We start from the raw sequence: 20,121 nt of genomic DNA, 5'->3' as shown, positions 1-20,121 counted from the left end.
CAGAGTCTTCCCACCAACCCCACCTCCTGCACAACCCAGGCACTCCAGTAACACAAGTGTCCCTGAGGACAGAGGAGCTGAATAGCTCTCTCGGGAGCCCTCCAGCCCGACTAGACCGCTCCTCTCCACCGCCCGCGGGTCCCCGCTTGATCGGCGTCCCTCTGCGCCAATCGGAGGCGCTCGGCCTCGGTCCCGCCTCCCGGCGAGCCGCCCGCGCAGGCGCTGTAGCCCGGGGTGGGCGGGGCAGCCCGAGGAGCGCGCGCCATGCAGGCCAGGGGGTACCCAGCCGCCCGGGCGATCGGCCCGGCTCGCGCCCCCGCCCAAGTGGTAGGTGCCCGGCTGGCGGGGGTGGGGTGTGGGAGGGCGCCCTGCCCCTCCCCGGCCCTCCCCGCCCCTCTGCTCCAGTTCAGGTCCCAGTCTCTCAGACTCCCGCTTCCCCTCATCCGCTCCTCACGTCATACCTCGGTCCCCCTCACCTCCATCCTTCGACTCTCCGCCCCTTCTCTCTTTTCACCTCCATCCCTCTTCCCTCCATCCTCTTCTTCTCCGCCCTGCTCCATCCCTCCATCCGTCTCCCCTCCGTCTTCCCGGGTCTCCGTTTCACACACTACCACCACCTCTTCTCTTGGGCAGCCTGTGAAGATTTCCGCCCAAATAAACGTTTAAGCACCAACAAGCGTGCGGACAGAGTAATCCAGGCTCATCTTTGGCAGAAATTCACATTATCTTTTGTATTGTAGATCTTGAGAACAGTAAAAATATTCTCTCCTTTTTTCCTTTAAAAAATAATTCCAAAGTAAATATGTAAGTAAGTTAGGGAGCTACTTTTGTGGATAACATAAATCTAGGAAGGGAATAGCACTGTTGAATTAGATCTTCAGAGTAAAGAACTTGCCTTGACAGAACTGTATTTTCAGTACTTTTATCTGTGAGCTTTTCATAACCATATAAAGATTTAGCATTTAAAAATCCTATCTATGTTTTGTATAGATGTATTTGCACATGTGTATGCATATATGCATACGTACACACTCACTTGAATGACCTGTGTTTCTGTTTTCTTGTTTAGAAATATGTCCACTCTTCTTTAAGGTATAAACTCAAGAGTGGGGACTGACTGTAACTTCTGTTTTCGTACCCAAAGTCTGTATTGCTTAATGTGGCAGTATACAGAAGATAAATCCTGTAATCAGTTGTTTTGTTGGCACTCAGGTTTCACTGTTTTTACTTTACACACTTCAGAAATGTTTGCTTTATGTGGGCCCTGTGAGAAGAGGATAGTGCCAAAGTGTCCTAAACTGAATAGAGCAAAGGAAGAGAGCGCTGGAGGCAGGTTACCTCCCTCTTCCCCAATGTGTGTATTAGTTGCTCAGTAGTGTCTGACTCTTTGGGACCCCAGGGACTGTAGCCCTCCAGGCTCCTTTGTCTATGGAATTCTCCAGGCAAGAATACTGAAGTGTAGGGGGGGTACTTAAAAGGGTTTCTTTGTTGCAGTTCCTCCAACATCATGGTTTACTGAAAATGCTTATTTCATGAGTGGGTTCAAAGATACACAGATGCTTGTTTCAACCAAAATGATGATGTTTCTGACCACTGATTGGGAACCACATGAATTTGCCATTGAATTGGGAACATTTTTGATGCCTTTCAGATTTTGTTTCCTTTTTAAAAGCAACCAGAAAGACCAATTCAGGGAAATCTAAGACAACAAATCTTGAGAGGAGGCGTAGGCACCTTTTGTTTGTCAGGTGGTACTCTCCCTGGAATCCTTATTCTGGGTTGTTCTGTAAGTCATGTCTCGAGCTTGGAAAATGAGCATTGTGCAGATGGTAATGGGGAAGTAAATTAGAGTCTTGGAAAGAGAATTCAGTTTCCACACTTGTTTCTCAATTCATTTGTTTTGAATTCCAGTCTGTTATCCTCCCGGTCCATGACGCTGAACCGTGGTTGGACGAATGCTTGGGGTCGGTTTTGCAGCAGGACTTTGAAGGCTCCATGGAGCTCTCCATTTTTAATGATGCCAGTAAGGTATTTACAAACTTCCTGTTGGTCATTTAGCCTTAGTGTAAGTCACCTCTGACCGTTTGGAGGAAAGTTTCCTGACCTGCCGACCTCCTCGTACTTTCAGGACAAGTCCATGACTGTCATCGAAAAATGGAAAAAGAAGCTGGAAGGTTCCGGCATCCTCGTGGTCATTGGAGGGCATGATTCTCCTTCTCCCCGAGGAGGTCAGTAACCGTGTTTAGTTTATTATTCTTATCAACTTATGTACTTAAATAGTTTCCTGTTGTTTAAATCTTGGTGAAAAGTACGCTAAGTAACATTGGAGTGTACCACTTATTAAGGACCCGGTAGGCCTGGCTTTCTTGTGCTTCAGTAAGAATTTGTGTACGACCTCTGCTCATTCTTGTTTTTACTTTTTACTTTGTATTGGGGTATAGCCGATTAACAATGTTGAGATACTTTCAGGTGAAGAGTGAAGGGACTCAGCCATACACATACGTGTATCCGTTTTCCCCCATACTCCCTTCCCATCCATGCTGCCACATAACGTTGAAACCCTGCTCATTCCTTACTTATTTAGCCTAACAGAAAGCCTTTAAGTGTTTTTATTCCTGGTGTGATTGGTCATTATTGATCATTTCTAATTCTTTTTTTTTTTTTTGGCTCTACTTGGTCTTTGTTGCTGTGCGTGGACTTTCTCTATTTGTGACCATCAGGGGCTGCTCTTTGCGGTGTACCGGCTTCTCACTGCAGAGGCTTCACTTGTGGAGTATAGGCTCTAGAGCACACGGGCTTTAGTAACTGTGGTCTGTGGGCCCTAGAGCATGGGCTCAGTAGTTGTGGCCCATGGGCTTAGTTGCCTCTCGGCATTTGGGATCTTCCCAGACCAGGGATCAAACCAGTGTCCCCTGCATTTCTAGGCGGATTCTTAACCACTGAACCATCAGGGGAAAAAAAGTGAAAGTTGCTCAGTTGCCTCCAGCTCTTTTCGACCTCATGGACTGTAGCCCACCAGGTTCCTCTGTCCGTGGAGTTCTCCAGGCAAGAACACTGGAGTGGGTAGCCATTCCCTTCTCCAGGGGATCTTCATAAACCCAGGGATTGAACCCAGGTCTCCCGCATTGCGGGTGGACTCTTTACCATCTGAGCCACTAGGAAGCCCTGGACCACCAGGGAAGGCCCCTCTAATTCTTAAAATTCTTTTCTTGTGACATTAGATTTGTTTTTGTCCATTTAAAAAACAATATTCTTGAAGAATCAGCTTTTGGTTTCATTGATTGTTTATATTGTTTTTCTTTTTCCTATTTTGTCTGTTTTCTATTTCCACTCTGAATTGCATGATTTTCTTTTTTTCTGCTTACTTTGGGTTTAATTTATTCTTTTTTGGAATTCTTAAGGTGAAAGCTGAGGTCACTGGTTTGAGACCTTTCTCATTTTCCAAAACAGACATTTAGTGATATAAACTGCCCCCTAAGTATTGCATTAACATCCCACAAATTCTGATATATTGTGTTTTAATTTCATTCAGCTGCAAAATATCTTCTAATTGCTTCCTTTGATTTTTTATTTGATTTATGGATTATTTGAAGTAGAGTATTTAGTTTCCAAATATTTGAGGGATTTTCCAGATATCTTTATGTTATTTATTTCTTATTTTAATTCCTCTGACGTAAGAGAACATACTTTTTTGATGTGAATCTTTTAAGTTTAGTAAGATTTACTTTACAGTCCAGGATAAAGCCTATCTCGGCAAATGTTCTGCGTGCACTTGAGAAGGTTGTGTATTTGCTGGTGTTGGGTGGAGTTCTCTGTAAACACAAATCCAGTTGAACACAGTCTTGTTTAAATCTTCTGCATCCTTGCTGATGCAAGGTCTGCTTGTTTTATCAGTTACTGAGAGGGGGTATTGAAATCTCCGACTCTAATTGCAGATTTATTATTCTTTCTTGCTCTTCTCTCATTTTTGGCTTTATGCATTTTAAATTTTACTCTGTTAAAATTTGAGACTGTTGTGAAGAATTGACCCCTCCATCATTATGAATAACCCTCCTAATCTCTGGTAATGTTCTTTGCTCTGAAATGTACTTTGTTTGCCATTAATTTAACTGCTCTGGCTTTATTTTGACTAGTGTTAGCATAGTGTATCTTTTCCATCATTTTTCCCCTTAACCCATTCCTGTCTTTATATTTAAAGGATGCCCCCTTCGTTATAGATTCTTGTAGGGGCTTCCCAGGTGGCGCTAGTGGTAAAGAATCTGCCTGCTAACGTAGGAGATTGAAGAGCCATGAGTTAGATCCCTGGGTCAGGAAGATCCCCTAGAGGAGGGCATGGCAGTGCACTCCAGTATTCTTGCCTGGAGAATCCCATGGCCAGAGGAGCCTGGCGGGCTACAGTCCATAGGGTCACAAAGAGTCAGGCATGACTGAAGCGACTTAGCATACACACACACGTAGACAGCATATGATCATGCTTTTTAAATCCAGTCTGACAATCTCTGCCTTTTAACTGGGATGTTTGCATTAGATACATGTACTGTGATTATTGATGTGGTTAGATCTGAGTCTCTCTTCTTGCTATTATTTTGTTAGTCACATCTATTCTTCACTCCATTTTCCTCTTTTTCTGCCATTGTTTGGATTAATCAAGTGTCTTTTATAACAATGTTATTGAAATATAATTTATACACCACGTAAGTCACCCATCAAAATGTATAATCAAGTTGTTTCTAAGTAGGTTCCCAGATGTGTGCAACCATCACCGCAGTCAATTTCAGAACATTTTCATCACCTCAAAAAGGAGCCCTGCGTCCTTTAGTTGTCACCCTCCATGCCCTATCCCTCCCAGTTCCGTGCAACCATGGACTTACTTTCTGTCTATAGATTTGCCTATTTTGGACATTTCAGATAAACTGAATCATACAATACTTGTGATTTTTGTGACAGGTTTCTTTCATTTTTCAGTGTTTTTAAGGTTTATGTTGAGGCATGTATTAGTACTTCATTCCTTTTTATGAGAGAATAATATTTAATGGTATAGGTGTACCACATTTTGTTTATCCATTCACCAGTTGAGGCACATTTGGGTTGGTCTACTTTTAGGCTGTTGTAAAGCATGCTAGTGTAAACATTTGTGTATAAATTTTTGTTTGAACGCAGGTTTTCGGTTTCTTTGGGTATATACCTTGTAGTTGTATTGCTGGGTCATACTGTAATTCTTTGTTTTAACACGCTGAGGAACTGCTGAACTATTCTCCACATCAGCTGCACCATTTTACAATGCCACCAGCCATGTATGAAGGTTCCAGTTTCTCCACATCCTCACAAACACTTCTTATTTTCTGGGTTTATTTTTGTTATGGCCATCCTAGTGGGTATGAAATGGTTTCTCATCTCATTGTAGTTTTTATTTGCTTTTCCCTTCTGACTAATGATATGGAACCTCTTTTTGTGTTTGTGTTGGCCATTTGTGTATCGTCTTTGGAGAAATGTCTATTCAACTCATTTTAAAATTTGATTGTTTTTTTCTTGTTGAGCTACAAGTTCTTTACATATTCTGGATACTAGACTCTTATCAGATATATGATTTTCAGATATTTTCTTTGGGTTGGGCTGTCTTTAGGTTGTCTTCTCATTCTCCTGAGAATATCCTTTGATGCACAAAAATTATAATTTTGATGAAATCCAATTTATTTTTGGATTTCACCATGTACTTTTGGTGTCATATCTAAAAACTCATTGCCAAATCAAAGTCATGAAGATTTACTCCTTTGTTTTTTTCAAAGAATTTTATAATTTGAGCTTTTCTATGTAGGTCTTTGTTCCATTTTGAGTTCATTTTTTATATAGTGTAAAGTAAGTATAACTTCATTCCTTTGCATGTAGATGTTGAGTGGTTCTGACAGTATTGGTTTCAGACTATTCTGTCTTCATCAAAAGTCTTGGTACCCTTTGGAAAATCAGTTCAGTTCAGTTGCTCAGTCATGTCCAACTCTTTGCGACCCCATGGACTACAGCATGCCAGGCTTCCCTGTCCTTCGCCAACTCCTGGAGCTTACCCAAACTCATGTCCATGATGAGTTAGTGATGTCATCCAACCATCTCATCCTCTGTCATTCCCTTCTCCTCTTGTCTTCAATCTTTCCCAGCATCAGGGTCTTTTCAAATGAGTCAGTTCTTTGAGTCAGGTGGTCAAAGTATTGGAGTTTCTACTTCAGCATCAGTCCTTCCAATGAATATTCAGGACTGATTTCCTTTACAGTTGACTGGTTGGATCTCCTTGCAGTCCAAGGGACTCTCAAGAGTCTTCTCCAACACCACAGTTCAAAAGCATCCATTCTTCAGCAGTCAGCTTTCTTTATAGTCCAACTCTCACATCCATGCATGACTATTGGGAAAAATGTAGCTTTTACTAGACGGACCTTTGTTGGCAAAGTAATGTCTCTGCTTTCTAATATGCTGTCTAGGTCGGTCATAACTTGTCTTCCAAGGAGCAAGTGTCTTTTAATTTCATGGCTGCAGTCACCATCTGCAGTGATTTTGGAGCCCCCCCCCCCCCCCCCCGCCAAATAAAGTCTGTCACTGTTTACATTGTTTCCCCATCTATTTACCTTGAAGTCATGGGACCAGATGCCATGATCTTAGTTTTCTGAATGTTGAGTTTTAAGCCAACTTTTTACTTTCCTCTTTCACTTTCATCAAGAGGCTCTTTAGTTCTTTGAAAATTAGTTGCTGGAAATGAATGCAGTTTCTGGACTCTAAAGCCAGTAAGTATCACACTGCTTTGATTACTATAGCTTTGTGATAGGTTTTGATATTGGGAGGTATGAGTCTTTCAACTTTGTTTTCCTTTCTCAAAATTGTTTTACAATTTCATATGAACTTTGGGTGGGCTTCTCAGGTGGCACTAGTCATGAAGAACTCACCTGCCAATGCAGGAGACACGAGTTCGATCTCTGGGTCAGGAAGATTCCCTGGAGGAGGGCATGACAACCCACTCCAGTGTTCTTGCCTGGAGAATCCCATGGACAGAGGAGCCTGGCGGGTTACAGTCCATAGGGTCACAAAGAACTGGACACAACTGGAGTGAGTTAGCATGCACACATCCATGACCCTTAGGATCAGTTTTTCCATGTTTTTAAGAAGGACCATTAGAATTTTGATGGGGGATGGCTTTGAATCTGTAGATCTATTTGGTTTGTAGTATCACTTTGGAGCAGGAAATGGCAACCCACTCCAGTACTCCTGCTTGGAAAATTCCATGGATGGAGGAGCCTAGTTGGCTACAGTCCATGGGGTTGCAAAGAGTCAGACATGACTGAGCGACTTCACTTTCTTTCTTTTTGTAGTTCCTTTTGGAGAAGGAAATGGCAACCCACTCCAGTGTTCTTGCCTGGAGAATCCCATGGACAGAGGGGCCTGGTGGGCTACAGTCTATGGGGTTGCAAAGAGTTGGACACGACTAAGCAACTAACACACATCACTTTAACAGTAGTAAGACTTCCAGTTCGTGAACACAAGAGTGTCTTTCCTTAGGTCTTCTTCGATTTCTTTTATCAATGCTTTGTAACTTTCAAGGTACAAGTATTTCACCTCTTTCTTCAGCATTTGTTTTTTCATTGATCTTGTGAATGGAATTGTCTTTTTAATTTCCTTCTCAGATTGTTCATTGTTAGTGTAAAGGGAAACTGATTGTCCTGCGTGTTGATCTTGTATCCTGAAATTTTGCTGTACTTATTTATTAGCTCTAGAAGTTATTTTGTGTGTGAATTTTTAGGATTTTCTATATTTAAGAACATGTCATCTGCAACTGAAATAGTTTTACTTCTTCCTTTTTAATTGGATGGCTTATTTCTTTTTCTTGCCTAATTGCTCCAGCTAGAACTTGCAGTGTTTAGTAAGAATGGGGAGAGGAGACATCCTTGTCTTGACCCTGATCTTAGGAGGAAAGTTTGTGGTGTTTCACCTTCGAGTATAATGTTAGCTGTGGATTTTTATAAATACGGATTTATAATCATGCTAAAGAAGTTACCTTCAATTGCTAGTTTGTTGACTGTGTTTTTCTTAATCATGAAAGATTTTGTCCATCCTTTTTTCTATATCAGTTGAGATGATCATATAGGTTTTTTTCCTTCAATTCTATGAACGTGATATATTAACATCAATTGATTTCATATGATGAACTACCCTTGCATTACTGGAATAAATCCCACTGGGTCATAGTGTATAATCTTTCTAATATGCTGCTAGATTTAGTTTGCTAGTATTTTGTTGAAGAGTTCTATAAAGATTCATAAGGGATATTGGTACGTAGTTTTCTTTTCTTTGGATGTATCTGTCTGGCTATAGTATCAAAGTAAGCTGGCTTCATAGAATGAGTTAAGAAGTGTTTTCTTTTCTTCTTCTTTTTTATTTTTGGACGAGTTTGAGAAGGATTGTTGTTAATTCTCTAAATGTTTTGTAGAATTCATTAGTGAAACCGTCTGATCCTAGCCTTTTTGTTGGGGGATTTTGATTACTGATTCAGCCTCTGTTTTTGTTATAGGTTTGTTCAGATATTTTATTTCTTCTTGAATTAGTTTCGGTAGTGTGTTTATAGAAATTTGTCCTTTTCATCTAAGTTTCTAATTTGTTGGCATGTAGTTGTTCATAGTATTCAATTATAATCTTTTTAGGCTTCTGTTAAGTTTAGTAGTAATGTGCACACTTTTTTGGGGGCTGTGCTTCACAGCTTGTGGGATCAAACCCACACCCCCTGCAGTGGAAGTGCAGAGTCAACCGCTGGGCCACCAGGGAAGTCCCCCCCGCTTTCATTTTTAACTTTAGTGATTTGAAGCATCTTTGTTCTTAGTGTCGCTAAAGATTTGTCAATGTTGTTGATCTTTTCAAAGAACCAACTTTTGGTTTCATTGAGTCTCACTTTTTTTTTTTTTAAGTCTCTATTTCGTTTTGTCTCTGCTCTGAACCTTTTATTATTTCTTTCCTTCTGCTAACTGTTTGTTTAGTTTGTTCTTCTTTTTCTAGTTCTGTAAGGTGTAAAGTTAGGTTGTTGATTTGAGATCTCTTATGTAGACACTTATAGCTATAAGTTTCCCTCTGAGCACTGATTTTGCAGCCTCCTATAAGTTTTGGTGTGCTGTATTTTTATTCTGGGCTTCTCTGGCAGCTCAGCTGGTAAAGAATCCACCTGCAGTGCAGGAGACCTTGGTTTGATTCCTGGGTTGAGAAGATCTCCTGGAGAAGGGATAGGATACCCACTCTAGTATTCTTGGGCTTTCCTGGTGGCTCAGACAGTAAAGAGTCCATCTGCAATGCGGGAGACCTGGGTTCGATCCCTGGGTGGGGAAGATCCCCTGGAGGAGGGCATGGCACCCCACTCCAGTATTCTTGCCTGGAGAATCCTCATAGACAGAGGAGCCTGGTGGCCTACAGTCCATGGGGTCACAAAGAGTCGGACACGACTGAAGCTACCAAGTACAGTGCGTTAGGTCTTTGAGCATGTGTATAATGGTTGCTTTGAGGTCTTCATTAAATCAAACACATGATGCTCTCACTGGAAGTTCCTGTGCCTTCTTTTTCTTTGGTGTCTGGGTCTTGCTTTCCTGTTTCTTCACTTGTCTCCTAATTTTGTTAGAAACTGGACATAGTAGATAACATGTCCCAGGTTCTGGTTTCCCCTCCGTCTAGGGTTGTTACTCTTACTGACTTGTTTGCTTGTAAAGTGACTGCTTGGATAGTTTTAGTAAAGTCCGCTCCCCTGTGGCTGCAGTGTGAAACCTGTAATGCTCTGTCTCAGGAGTGCCATGCCAGGCGTGCCCATAGTCATCCTGAGGGGGCAGCGGTGTGGGCTGGCCTCTCTTTCCCTGACCACACCCAGCTGTCAAGCTCCATTGATTGCTGACTGCTTTACTGTTTTCAGCGATACCTAGGGGCATAAGAATAATTCAAGTGAATTCAAGCTCCTTCAAAGGAATAGTTCTTGAGGTCAGTGTTTAAAGTTTGTTCTGACACCGGGAGGGCTCTTCCCAGCTGTCTCTTACCAGTTTATGTTTGACAAACTAGTCGTCCCACAGCTTAACCTGTATTGTTGATGAATCTATCCGTCGCTCTTTGGAAGAAAAGCTGTGATTTCCTCTTCCAGCTGCCTTTACTTCTGTTTTGAGTGTATCCTAGGGCTTAAACTTCGCACCCTATTGCAAGTGAAGTAGGGGAAGGGCAGCAACCCTTTATCTCTCTTCATATGAACCCCCTACCCCACAAGCCAGGGCAAGGGCATTTGGGTCCCCAGTTTTCTTGGTGATACCACACCCAAGGTAGACAGAGCATACAGTGCAGCATGGGGGCTGGTGGGAAAAGGGGGTCCCACTTTTCGACTGCTCTTGCCTGGGCCTCACCCTCAGCAGCAGGTACCTGGGGTCAAGACGAGAAATGTCGATGCCCGATCTCTTCCAGGAAAACAGCTTTTGACAGGCCAAGCAGAAGAGGGAAGCTTGTATTTTTGGCTATATCTGTCTAGGGTGGGTTTCCGCCTTAGGGGGAGGCAAGGAGCAGATCTCAGCTCAAATATCTTGTTGTTGTTGTTCAGTCGCTCAGTTGTGTCCAACTCTTTGAGACCCTATGGACTGTAGCGTGGACTGCAGCCAGACTTCTCTGTCCTTCACCATCTTTTGGAGTTTGTTCAGACCCATGCCCATTGTCTTCAGTGATGGCATCCAGTCATCTCATCCTCTAACGCCCTCTTTTCCTGCCTTCGATCTTTCCCAGGATTCAGGCTCCTTTCCAGTAAGTCGGCTCTTTGCATCATGTGGCCACAGTATTGGAGCTTCAGCTTCGGCATCAGTACTTCCAGTGAATATTCAGGGTTGATTTCCTTTAGGATTGACTGTTTTGATCTCCTTGCAGTCCTAGAGACTCTCAAGAGTCTTCTCTAGCACCACAGTTCAAAAACATCAATTCTTTGGCACTCAGCTTTCTTTATAGTCCAACTCTCACATCCATGCATGACTACTGGAAAAACCATAGTTTTGACTAGATGGACTTTTGTTGGCAAAGTTATGTCTCTGCTTTTTAACATGCTGTCTAGGTTGGTCATAGCTTTTCTTCCAAAGAGCAAGCGTCTTTTAGTTTCATGGTTGAAGTCACCATCCACAGAGATTTTGGAGCCCCAGAAAATAAAGCCTGTCACTGTTTCCCCATCTATTTGCCATGAAGTGGTGGGACTGGATGCCTCCATCTTCGTTTTTTGAATGTTGAGTTTTAAGCCAGCTTTTTCACTCTCCTCTTTTACCTTTATCAACAGGCTGTTTAGTTCCTGTTCCCTTTCTGCCATAAGGGTAGTGTCGTCTGCATATCTGAAGTTTTTGATATTACTATTATTGAGTTTTAGTAGATTTTCTTGAATAATTTTTTTTTTTCATTTGCTTGGTGCCCTTAGGGCCATTTCCAGAGACTGTAAATGGTTGGGTTTTTAAAAATAAGTTTCACCAGTTTTGCTGGCAAGCAGCTGTGGAGCTCTGCTTACTATCATACCAGCTCCAATAAAAATTCCTTATGGTTCTTCTTCATCTTCTTTGTTGGCTTATTAGTTACAGTTCCCTTTTTTGCTGTTTTAATGGTTGATTTGAGTTTATAGTATATACAACTTAGCAAGTTCAATCCCTCAAATGTGTGTAGAACTTCATGTATAGTGTGAGAACTGGACAGTGCACGTCCATTTCTCCCTTCCTACCTTTTTTGAGGCTGTTGTCATGCATTCTACTTTTATATGTGCTGTAGACCCCACAAATGCTGGTATTAACTTAGTTTAAACAGTCAATCATTTTTTTAAGGGATTGAAATAATAAGAAAGAAAATTACTCATTTACTCATTAATTATGGTTTTCAGTGCTCTTCATTTCTTTGAATTGAACCAGATGCCCATCTGCTTTTCCTTCTGCCTGAAGGACTTTTCAAAACATTTCTTGCAGTGATGGTCTGTTGGCAATGAATTCTTACACCTTTCGTATGTCTTTATCTGGTGCATTTGAGTGTTGGCTGGTGAATCCTGTGATGATGAAATTTCATCACAAGCTTTATTATCCTTCCTTTAGTCCATGAGAAGGAAATGGCAGCCCACTCCAGTACTCTTGCCTGGAAAATCCCATGGATGGAGGAGCGTGGTAGGCTGTAGTCCATGGGGTCGCAAAGAGTCGGACTCGACTGAGCGACTTCACTTCTGCCCCCAGAGCCCTTCCCCATTCAGGTGAGCCTGTCTCTTAGGTAACCTGCCTGTACTGCTTTTGCCTTCCTCCCTTTTCTTCCCTTCTGTTCGTCCTTCTATCTTACTCTGTTCCTTTTCAGAGTGGACGGGGAGAAGAGAAGGGGAGGCCTTAGGTGGCTGGTCTTGTGTATTTGTGGGAGCAGCTTCTCCCATCCTGTGCTGCCTCCTGAACCTGCAGTTCTTGTGCTTCGCAGAGATGGAGGGACGGGTGGGCAGTCAGCTCACCAAACAGCAGTGGGTGGAGGAAAGACCACAGTGCAGAAGTTCTTGCCAAGCAAGGCCCCAAATTGTGGTGCTGGGTTTCCTTCCACACTGGCGTCCGACCTCTTTCTGTCTCCTCTTGAGGCTCCTACAGTTTTTCAGTTGGGTGTTCAGAGCCTTGTGATCTCTTGATCCAGGTGTTAACTTGGGTAGAGAGGGAAGACTCCCAGTTTCTTTGGTTCCCTGTCATATCCAATGCCAACAGTTTATCACATTATCTTGGATTTTCTAGTTAGGCAATCTAATCCTGAAAAAATATTTTAATTTTGTTTCTTTATTTCTAATTTATTCTTTATTTTCATAAGTAGTATTGGGGTAGGAAGTCTAGAAGAACAATGTGGGATCACATTAACTAGTCCTTTTATTGTGCTGGCTTAGTGGAAATGTTTGTAGTGTTTCTGTGCTACAAGCATGATACTTACTATTGCTTTCTGATAGATACTTTTATCAGGTACCTTGAGATCTCTAATTTTGTAAGCCTTCAGAAAATGAGGTGTGAGTATAGAATTTAGTTAAATGTCTTTTAGATATCTGTTAAGGTGATTGTTTTTTTCTTTCCTCCTAACGTTTTTATTGTGGTAAATTACATTAATATTTTTCTTAATAATGAATCACTCTTACAGTGCCAAAATTAATCAACAGTGACAGTATAGTGTTTTTATGCAATGAAATTGATCAGCTTTCTTAAGGATTTTTACATCTGTGTACATAGAGAACATTGGTTTGTAGTTTTCTTGTGTGAGTTACATGTCTGGCTCCATCTGGGGCTTGATAATGTAGTTTCGTAAGAGCAATGACTGCATAGAACATTTCAGCCCCCCTTTGTTTCAACCTCCCCAATAAACTAGCTTCCAGCCTGCATTTAGATGGCAGGAAAACCATTTACTTATTTTCATGAATAAATGTCTGCTTTGACTAATTGCAGATATTTTTAAAATAAAGAAAATGTGGTTAAAAAAAAAGTAGACGTATAGGAAAGTCTGCAATGAAATGTAAAAGCCCCACACCCAGGGAGCAGCCAGTGTGTTTTAGTTCCTACTGGATTTATTTAACTCACAGAATCAGTTGATACTTGCTATGAAAGAGGAAACATTTAACCCACTGAAGGGACTTCACACTTCCCTTTCTCTTTTTTCCTCCCTCAGAGTTTTAGTTTGTTATATTTATATTGTCAGTGTTTATAATCTTCACATTCTGTTCTATAATTCTTGTTATTTTATATACTTGATTAATAAGTTGATTCCAACAGCTTAAACCTTGTGAAAACAGCAGTAGTGGTTTTTAAAATAAGTGACTGTTCTTCACTGCAGACCACCTAGCGGATTAGACTTGGAAGAGGAACTGAAATGAATCTGCTGCTAACCCCGTGCTGCACACTGAGGGGATTCCCAGGTGCCAAGATCTATGGAGCCTTTAAAAAACCTTCTGCTTTATTCCCTTCTATTTATATGCACGTGCCACCGTTTGTTTTTTTCCCTTCGCTTTTTATTTAGTTTTCTTTTTAATATGTTCCTTTTTCATTTCTCTGGAATATTTCTTCAAGTAGTTTTTCCATATCTGGTATGTGGATGGTAAAATATTCAGGGTATTTACATGTCTGAAAATGTCTTTATTTTGTACTATGGTTATTTGACAGTTTAGCTGTGTATAAAATTCTAGGTGGAAAGTATTTTTCCTTAGAATTTTGGAGTAATTGCCTCATTATCTTCTGGTGTCCGCTGATTCTAGTAAGAAATCTTATGTCAGTCTGATTCTTATTATTTTAAAGATATCTTTTCTGAAAGTGTGTAAGGTTTTTCTCTTTATGTTTTGAGTTTTGAAATTTCATGAAGCTGGGTCAAGATGGGGTAGTTTCTTCATTTACCCTCTTTTCTGTACAGAATGATTAGCTTTGCATTCTTAGCCTTAATTGTAATCTATTGTGCTTCCAGTAGTTTGACTTTACAATTTTCATGTAAAACTTGAGAATAAGTTTATATGGCTGCACAGACTGCTAGAACTGGAGGTGGAGGCAGGACAGATGATAAGACTGGCTGGCAGACAGGTTCCTATAAGTTTTAGGAGTCGTGTCTTTCTTTAATTTTGGCTGCATGTTAGAATAGTCTAGCGGGCTTTAGGAAACCTGATGCCCAAGTCCTACCCTAAGATTTTCTTGTGTAATTTGTCCGGGGTACAGACATAGCAGGGGATTTGTAAAGAATCTTCCCAAGAGATACTGAGGTGCTAAGCTAAGTCGCTTCAGTCGTGTCCGACTCTATGTGACCCCATAGACAGCAGCCCACCAGGCTCCCCCGTCCCTGGGATTCTCCAGGCAAGAACACTGGAGTGGGTTGCCATTTCCTTCTCCAATGCAGGAAAGTGAAAAAGTGAAGGTGAAGTCGCTCAGTCGTGTCCGACTCTTCTCGACCCCATGGACTGCAGCCTACCAGGCTCCTCCATCCATGGGAGTTTCCAGGCAAGAGTACTGGAGTGGGGTGCCATTGCCTTCTCTGACTGAGGTGCATCCACTCCTTTAAAACCCTCAGGAATGTGCAGCTTCACTCTATGGTGGGCTTGGTCCTGAGGGAGTCTTGTTAGGTCCTGACACAGCTGAAGGTTTGGGGTCCTCCTGGAATAGTCCTCAGATGAGATCCAAGGGGGTGTTCGCTTTGAGATCCCATTCGGACCCAGTGGGTGACTTGCCAACACACAGGCTCGCCGCTGCTCAGATCCTTTCCTGGTGAGGGGGTCAGTAGGGTTTGGGTCAGGACTGGAGCATTCAGGATAGCTCTCAGGGGAAAGGTGTGAGTGGGAGAGATAGTCCTGCTCTCTCTACACCTCTTGTCCTGTAAGCCCCCTTCTCATCTTCCTGCTTTCTCTCTGGTCCTTTCTTCCAGCGCTGGGTGGTCAGGGGACTATGTCACTTTCACTTGATGATTCTTGCTTGTGCCCCTTGCAAGTTCACGTGGTTCTCACCTGAGTTCCGGGAGGACTGTGTTGCTACCCCTGGGGGACTTGCTGATTTACCTGGAGTTCATCCCCGACCCCCGAGTTGAGCTCTCTGAGGCCTGCCCTCTAACGGGTTTAAACATCCCTGAACACTAGCTCTTAAGGAATATGGTGCACTGTTCTGTGAAGTGCGCTTATCCTCCCACCGAGGGCAACCAGGACCAGTGCCCTTTGCTTTGCCTTTTGTAGCTTCCAGCCAGTATTTTTATTTTTGTTTCTTGGGTGAATTCACCCTTCACAAGTAAAGGGTGAATGTTGGTGAAGGTGAGTTAAGAAACAGTTGGACTTTTGCGAATGAAACAAACTTCTCTCCCAAAATATGCTCCCCTGCCCTGCCTTGTGTTCCTCACAAATAGCAGCCAGTGCCCTCTACCTAGGAAAGCAGAAAACTGTAGAAAATATTTTAGAAAAAAATTAAAAATCAGAAATAATTTTAAAATCTTGGTCCTTTAAAAGAAGAAAGCTCTCTCTTTTTTTTTTTTTCCTCCTTTTAGAAGGTTCCTATGGAAAGACTGTGTTGTTTGACATTGCACAGTGACCGCATGCAGAGGTGCCTTTTGGTGGGTGAGGGCGCCACGGTTGGGTCCACTGCACCCAACCTATGCCTTGACTTCCTTCTTTGTGAACCAGCCGTATCAGTAGTGCCCATGTGGGTGTTGGCAGGCACAGGACAAGCTGATGGGAGCAGGGATCCAGAAGAGGCCACATGTGGTGGGCCCTCAAGGAGTCTAGCAGCTGTTCGGTTATTGTCTTCTTCCTCCTCCTCCTCTTCATCATCTCGTGCACATTTTTAATATATCCCCCCAAATATTTCTTGTTTTCATTATCTTTAGTCTGTTAGAAATTGTTTATAAATCAGTTATTGTGGAACATCTGTTTCAACTTCCTTCTGAAACCTGCCGAAGAATTGATACTTTTGAACTGCGGTGTTGGAGAAGACTCTTGAGAGTCTCTTGGACTACAAGGAGATCCAGCCAGTCAATCCTAAAGGAAATCAGTCCTGAATCTTCATTGATTCTGAAGCTGAAGCTCCAGTGCTTTGGCCACCTGATGTATAGAGCTGACTCACTGGAAAAGACCCTGCTGCTGGGAAGGATAGAAGGGAGGAGTAGAAGGGGATGACAGAGAATGAGATGGTTGGATGGCATCACCGATTCAACGGATGTGAGTTTGAGCAAGCTCTGGGAGATGGTGAAGGACAGGGAAGCCTGGCGTGCTGCAGTCCATGGGATGGCAGAGTCAGACACGACTGAGCGACTGAACAGCAACAACTATGAACAACCTTTGAAGATTTTTTAAAATCAGGATTTTTTAAAACCAGTTAGTGGGACTGTCACAGATTTCAAAGAACCACAGGTATAACAAGCAAGCAAAGGAAAAGCACAGAAGGGGAGGCAGGGGCCTGCCTCCTGACCCCTGGGGATGGATTAGTAGCTAGAGCTGAATCTCCATCGTCACTGCAAAGCAAGGCAGGCCCAGAGAGAGAGCACATGGAATCAAAACGAAAAAAAACGGGAAGAGACTTTTCATAATCACTTGGAAATCAGCAAGAAAGTGGTTTTATTGGCATTGGGTTTTAGAAGGGGAAAAACTGACCCCAAGAATTTGGATCTTGCATATTTTGCATCTTCCATAGTGGAATGAGAGTAAATTAAGGGCATTTTGATGACCCCTGTGATTGGTTGTATAATCTCTACTTTAAAAGCAAGTTTTGTTTTTTTTTAAAAAGCAAGTTTTATCTTTCATAATATGCTTTTTATAGAGTAGATATAACTTGAGCCACATCACCTTTGTATATATTCTATCAATAACAAAAAAGTAAATTGTAATATTGTGAAGAAATGATTCTGCTGTCTCTTTAAGGTTGGATAAGGCGAATTCGTGGGAATCCTGTGTTACACATTAATAAAATGGAGTTAATTTGATTATGTCTGAAAGGACACATTTTCCTATAATAATATTTTCTTAAATAGGCAATGTTATATCGACTATTGGATACTGTAGATCCAAAGTATCTATTTTGAGAAGTGTTGGGTATTTAAATTGGGTTAAGATTCATTTACTATTATTTCATATCATAATAGAGCAAAACATTTCTTAATAATGTGATCACTTGCTAAAATTGAAGTAAAACACAATCCCACCCTCTTCTCTCCAAGAGTAAGGAATGTTAATATCTCACCGAGGCGGGAGTTTTTCCTGCTGTGACCATGACAACCGACTCCCCTCACAAAGGGACAGGCCTCCCCAAACATCAGGCCCTGGCACAAACATTTGACTTTTCAAGGCAATAATATTAAAGCAAATTCCTTATCTTTGCCAAACACAAGACTCATCGTGAGAAACTTTCAACTTCCTTGGTAGATGTGTTTTCCTTCATTACCCAAATTCTTGGGGTCAGTTTTTCCCCTTCTAAAACCCAATGCCAATAAAACCACTTTCTTGCTGATTTCCAAGTGATTATGAAAAGTCTCTTCCCGTTTTTTTTCGTTTTGATTCCATGTGCTCTCTCTCTGGGCCTGCCTTGCTTTGCAGTGACGATGGAGATTCAGCTCTAGCTACTAATCCATCCCCAGGGGTCAGGAGGCAGGCCCCTGCCTCCCCTTCTGTGCTTTTCCTTTGCTTGCTTGTTATACCTGTGGTTCTTTGAAATCTGTGACAGTCCCACTAACTGGTTTGGGTTGGCCAAGCTTTAGGATTAACACTGGAAATTAAGGTGCTACCTCACGTGATAATAGCCAGACACTGCTCTGGGTCATACCCTTTGACGCCCTGCAAGAGGGCCGAGGTCCATCCTTGTGGCTGCAGTGCGATTTGCTCCAGAGCGCGGCCGAGTAACGGGAGGGACCTGCTTTCTCCTCCTGCTCCCCTTACTGCAGAAAACTGGGGAGCACCTGGGGTGAGGCCTGGGGCAGACCTTTGCTGGTGTCCCCTGGGATGGCCACAGTCTTCAGGTCATCTCAGCTTTGAGTCAAAGGGATTTATTGTTTTAATTCTGCACACACCTGTTGTGCTTTGTGTGACTTTCCAGGGTGGCACCAAATCTAAGTGTCTCTGTAATGCAATTAGGGTACCAGAACCTCTTTTCTAGGGAGGTGGGAATTGTGCCCCTCAAAGGCCCCTTGGCTCCTTCTTTGGGACTCAGTGCCTCCTCTAACCTGCCCTGCCCTCGGCTTGCAGACCGGGCCTGCTGTGTATTGATTTCTGCGCTCTGTTCCTGTTCTGAAGCCTTTCCTAGCTGCCCTCCCTGCGAGTGCTGTCTGTGCTCCCCATGCGGCTCACTGCCCAGTCCATCACTCGGAACCTCATTCTCTGAATTTAAACTCATGTTGCCTCTCTGACCCCCTCTGCCATGGTCTCATCTCCTCTCCATAAGCCTCCCTAGTGCTTCCCACTGTTCATTTGGCACCTTACATAGGTTTTCGGTTACCTCTCTTTCCACCTCAGTTGTAATCTCTTTGAAGATGAGGATTTTAAACCATTTATTAAAATGTAATATCCATGTAGGAAAGTACACCTATCATCAAAGTACAGCTCAGTTATTTTTCCACAAACTGAACACACCCTGCAGCCAGCTCCCTGAGGCAGAGCTGACCTCACCGGCCCTGGAAGCCCCCCCATCCCCGGGCACCGCTTCCTTGATTTCCAGGCACAGGTGAATCTGCAGCCTTTGTTCTCCACGTGCTGTCCTGGTGCTCAGCAGTGCAAGTGGCGCCGGCTCTGTGTGCGGCCAGGATGTTCATACACGTGGTCTAGTTTCTATTCCGTGAGGGGTTCTTGTGCCAGTCACGTCTTGGTGAAGTTGGGTCTGCACCTCCTGGGGGAGCTGGGGGGTCCCAGGACGTGTAGGAAGAGTGGACACTGACAGGGCCTGTAACTCATCCCCGGAACAGGTGTTCAGTGAAATCTGTGCCCCTGAAGCGTCTAGTCCAATGAGCTGCTTTACCAGCCGATCCCTCTTGTGTTTGTGGCCCCATCTGTCAGGTAACTGTATTGTGACTTTTATCAGCAGAGGCTTTAGAGAAAGTGTTTCTGCCAGTTCTATTCAAGTCCTTCCATTCAGGGACATTGTAATTTTGTGTTTTAAAAATACTCCCCAGGGTTACCTTAGTGCTGTGCTGGATAGATGTTTGCCGGCTTTGTTTTCCTTCTGTGAGCACGTTCTGCCTTAACACCAGTACTGGGTGGACTGTTGTCTGTCGTCATTGTATTTACTGCGTCAGTTTCATCTAAATTGGTCTGAGTTTTTACTTGGCAGTGAGGAGTGTTCCTAGCTTTCCTACCGTGTACATCGCAGTAAGTTTTATGCAAGAGAATCCACTAAAACTGAGTTCTAAAAGAGCTTTTCCTTTTCTCTTTTAAACAGTCGGATATTCTAAAAATCAAGCAGTAGCACAGAGCTCAGGGTCTTACCTTTGCTTCTTGGATGCGGTAAGTAACTGTTTTATTTAAAATGTCTGACTATATGTTGGTTCAGTAATTAAGAGATATTACATTTTAGTGTAGTTCTTTAAAATCATTGTTCTAATATGTTGCAATCAGTCTCTAACGTTGGCAAGTTGTTTCAATGTAACTGCTGTAGCACCTGTTGAGGGGATTGATTTTTGATAAAT

General features: G+C 42.7%; 1 protein-coding gene across 24 annotated transcripts in view; it reads left to right on the top strand.

Moving 5' to 3' along the window:
• Window positions 1-215: 215 nt before the first annotated feature.
• The window catches only part of QTGAL (queuosine-tRNA galactosyltransferase), a 128,011-nt gene continuing 108,105 nt past the window's right edge, over window positions 216-20,121 (top strand). For 23 of the 24 annotated variants that reach the window (XR_015147399.1, XR_015147398.1, XR_015147396.1 and 20 more), the window contains exons 1-4: window positions 216-327; window positions 1,912-2,028; window positions 2,129-2,228; window positions 19,875-19,939. Coding sequence is in view for 19 of the 24 variants with exons in the window: in XM_086356821.1 (XP_086212947.1) it covers window positions 265-327; window positions 1,912-2,028; window positions 2,129-2,228; window positions 19,875-19,939 (345 nt within the window). In the remaining 5 variants the exon portion in view is untranslated. The remainder of the gene's footprint in view (window positions 328-1,911; window positions 2,029-2,128; window positions 2,229-19,874; window positions 19,940-20,121) is intronic. The other variant, XM_086356835.1, reaches the window with a different exon arrangement.

Source organism: Bos grunniens, chromosome 19, assembly GCF_055505025.1.
Source record: "Bos grunniens cultivar Pamir isolate PY7600 chromosome 19, Bosgru_T2T1.0, whole genome shotgun sequence".
NCBI classification, from domain to species: domain Eukaryota; kingdom Metazoa; phylum Chordata; class Mammalia; order Artiodactyla; family Bovidae; genus Bos; species Bos grunniens.
The sequence above is the reverse complement of the archived record's forward strand: the minus strand, read 5'-3'. Positions and strand labels throughout refer to the sequence as shown.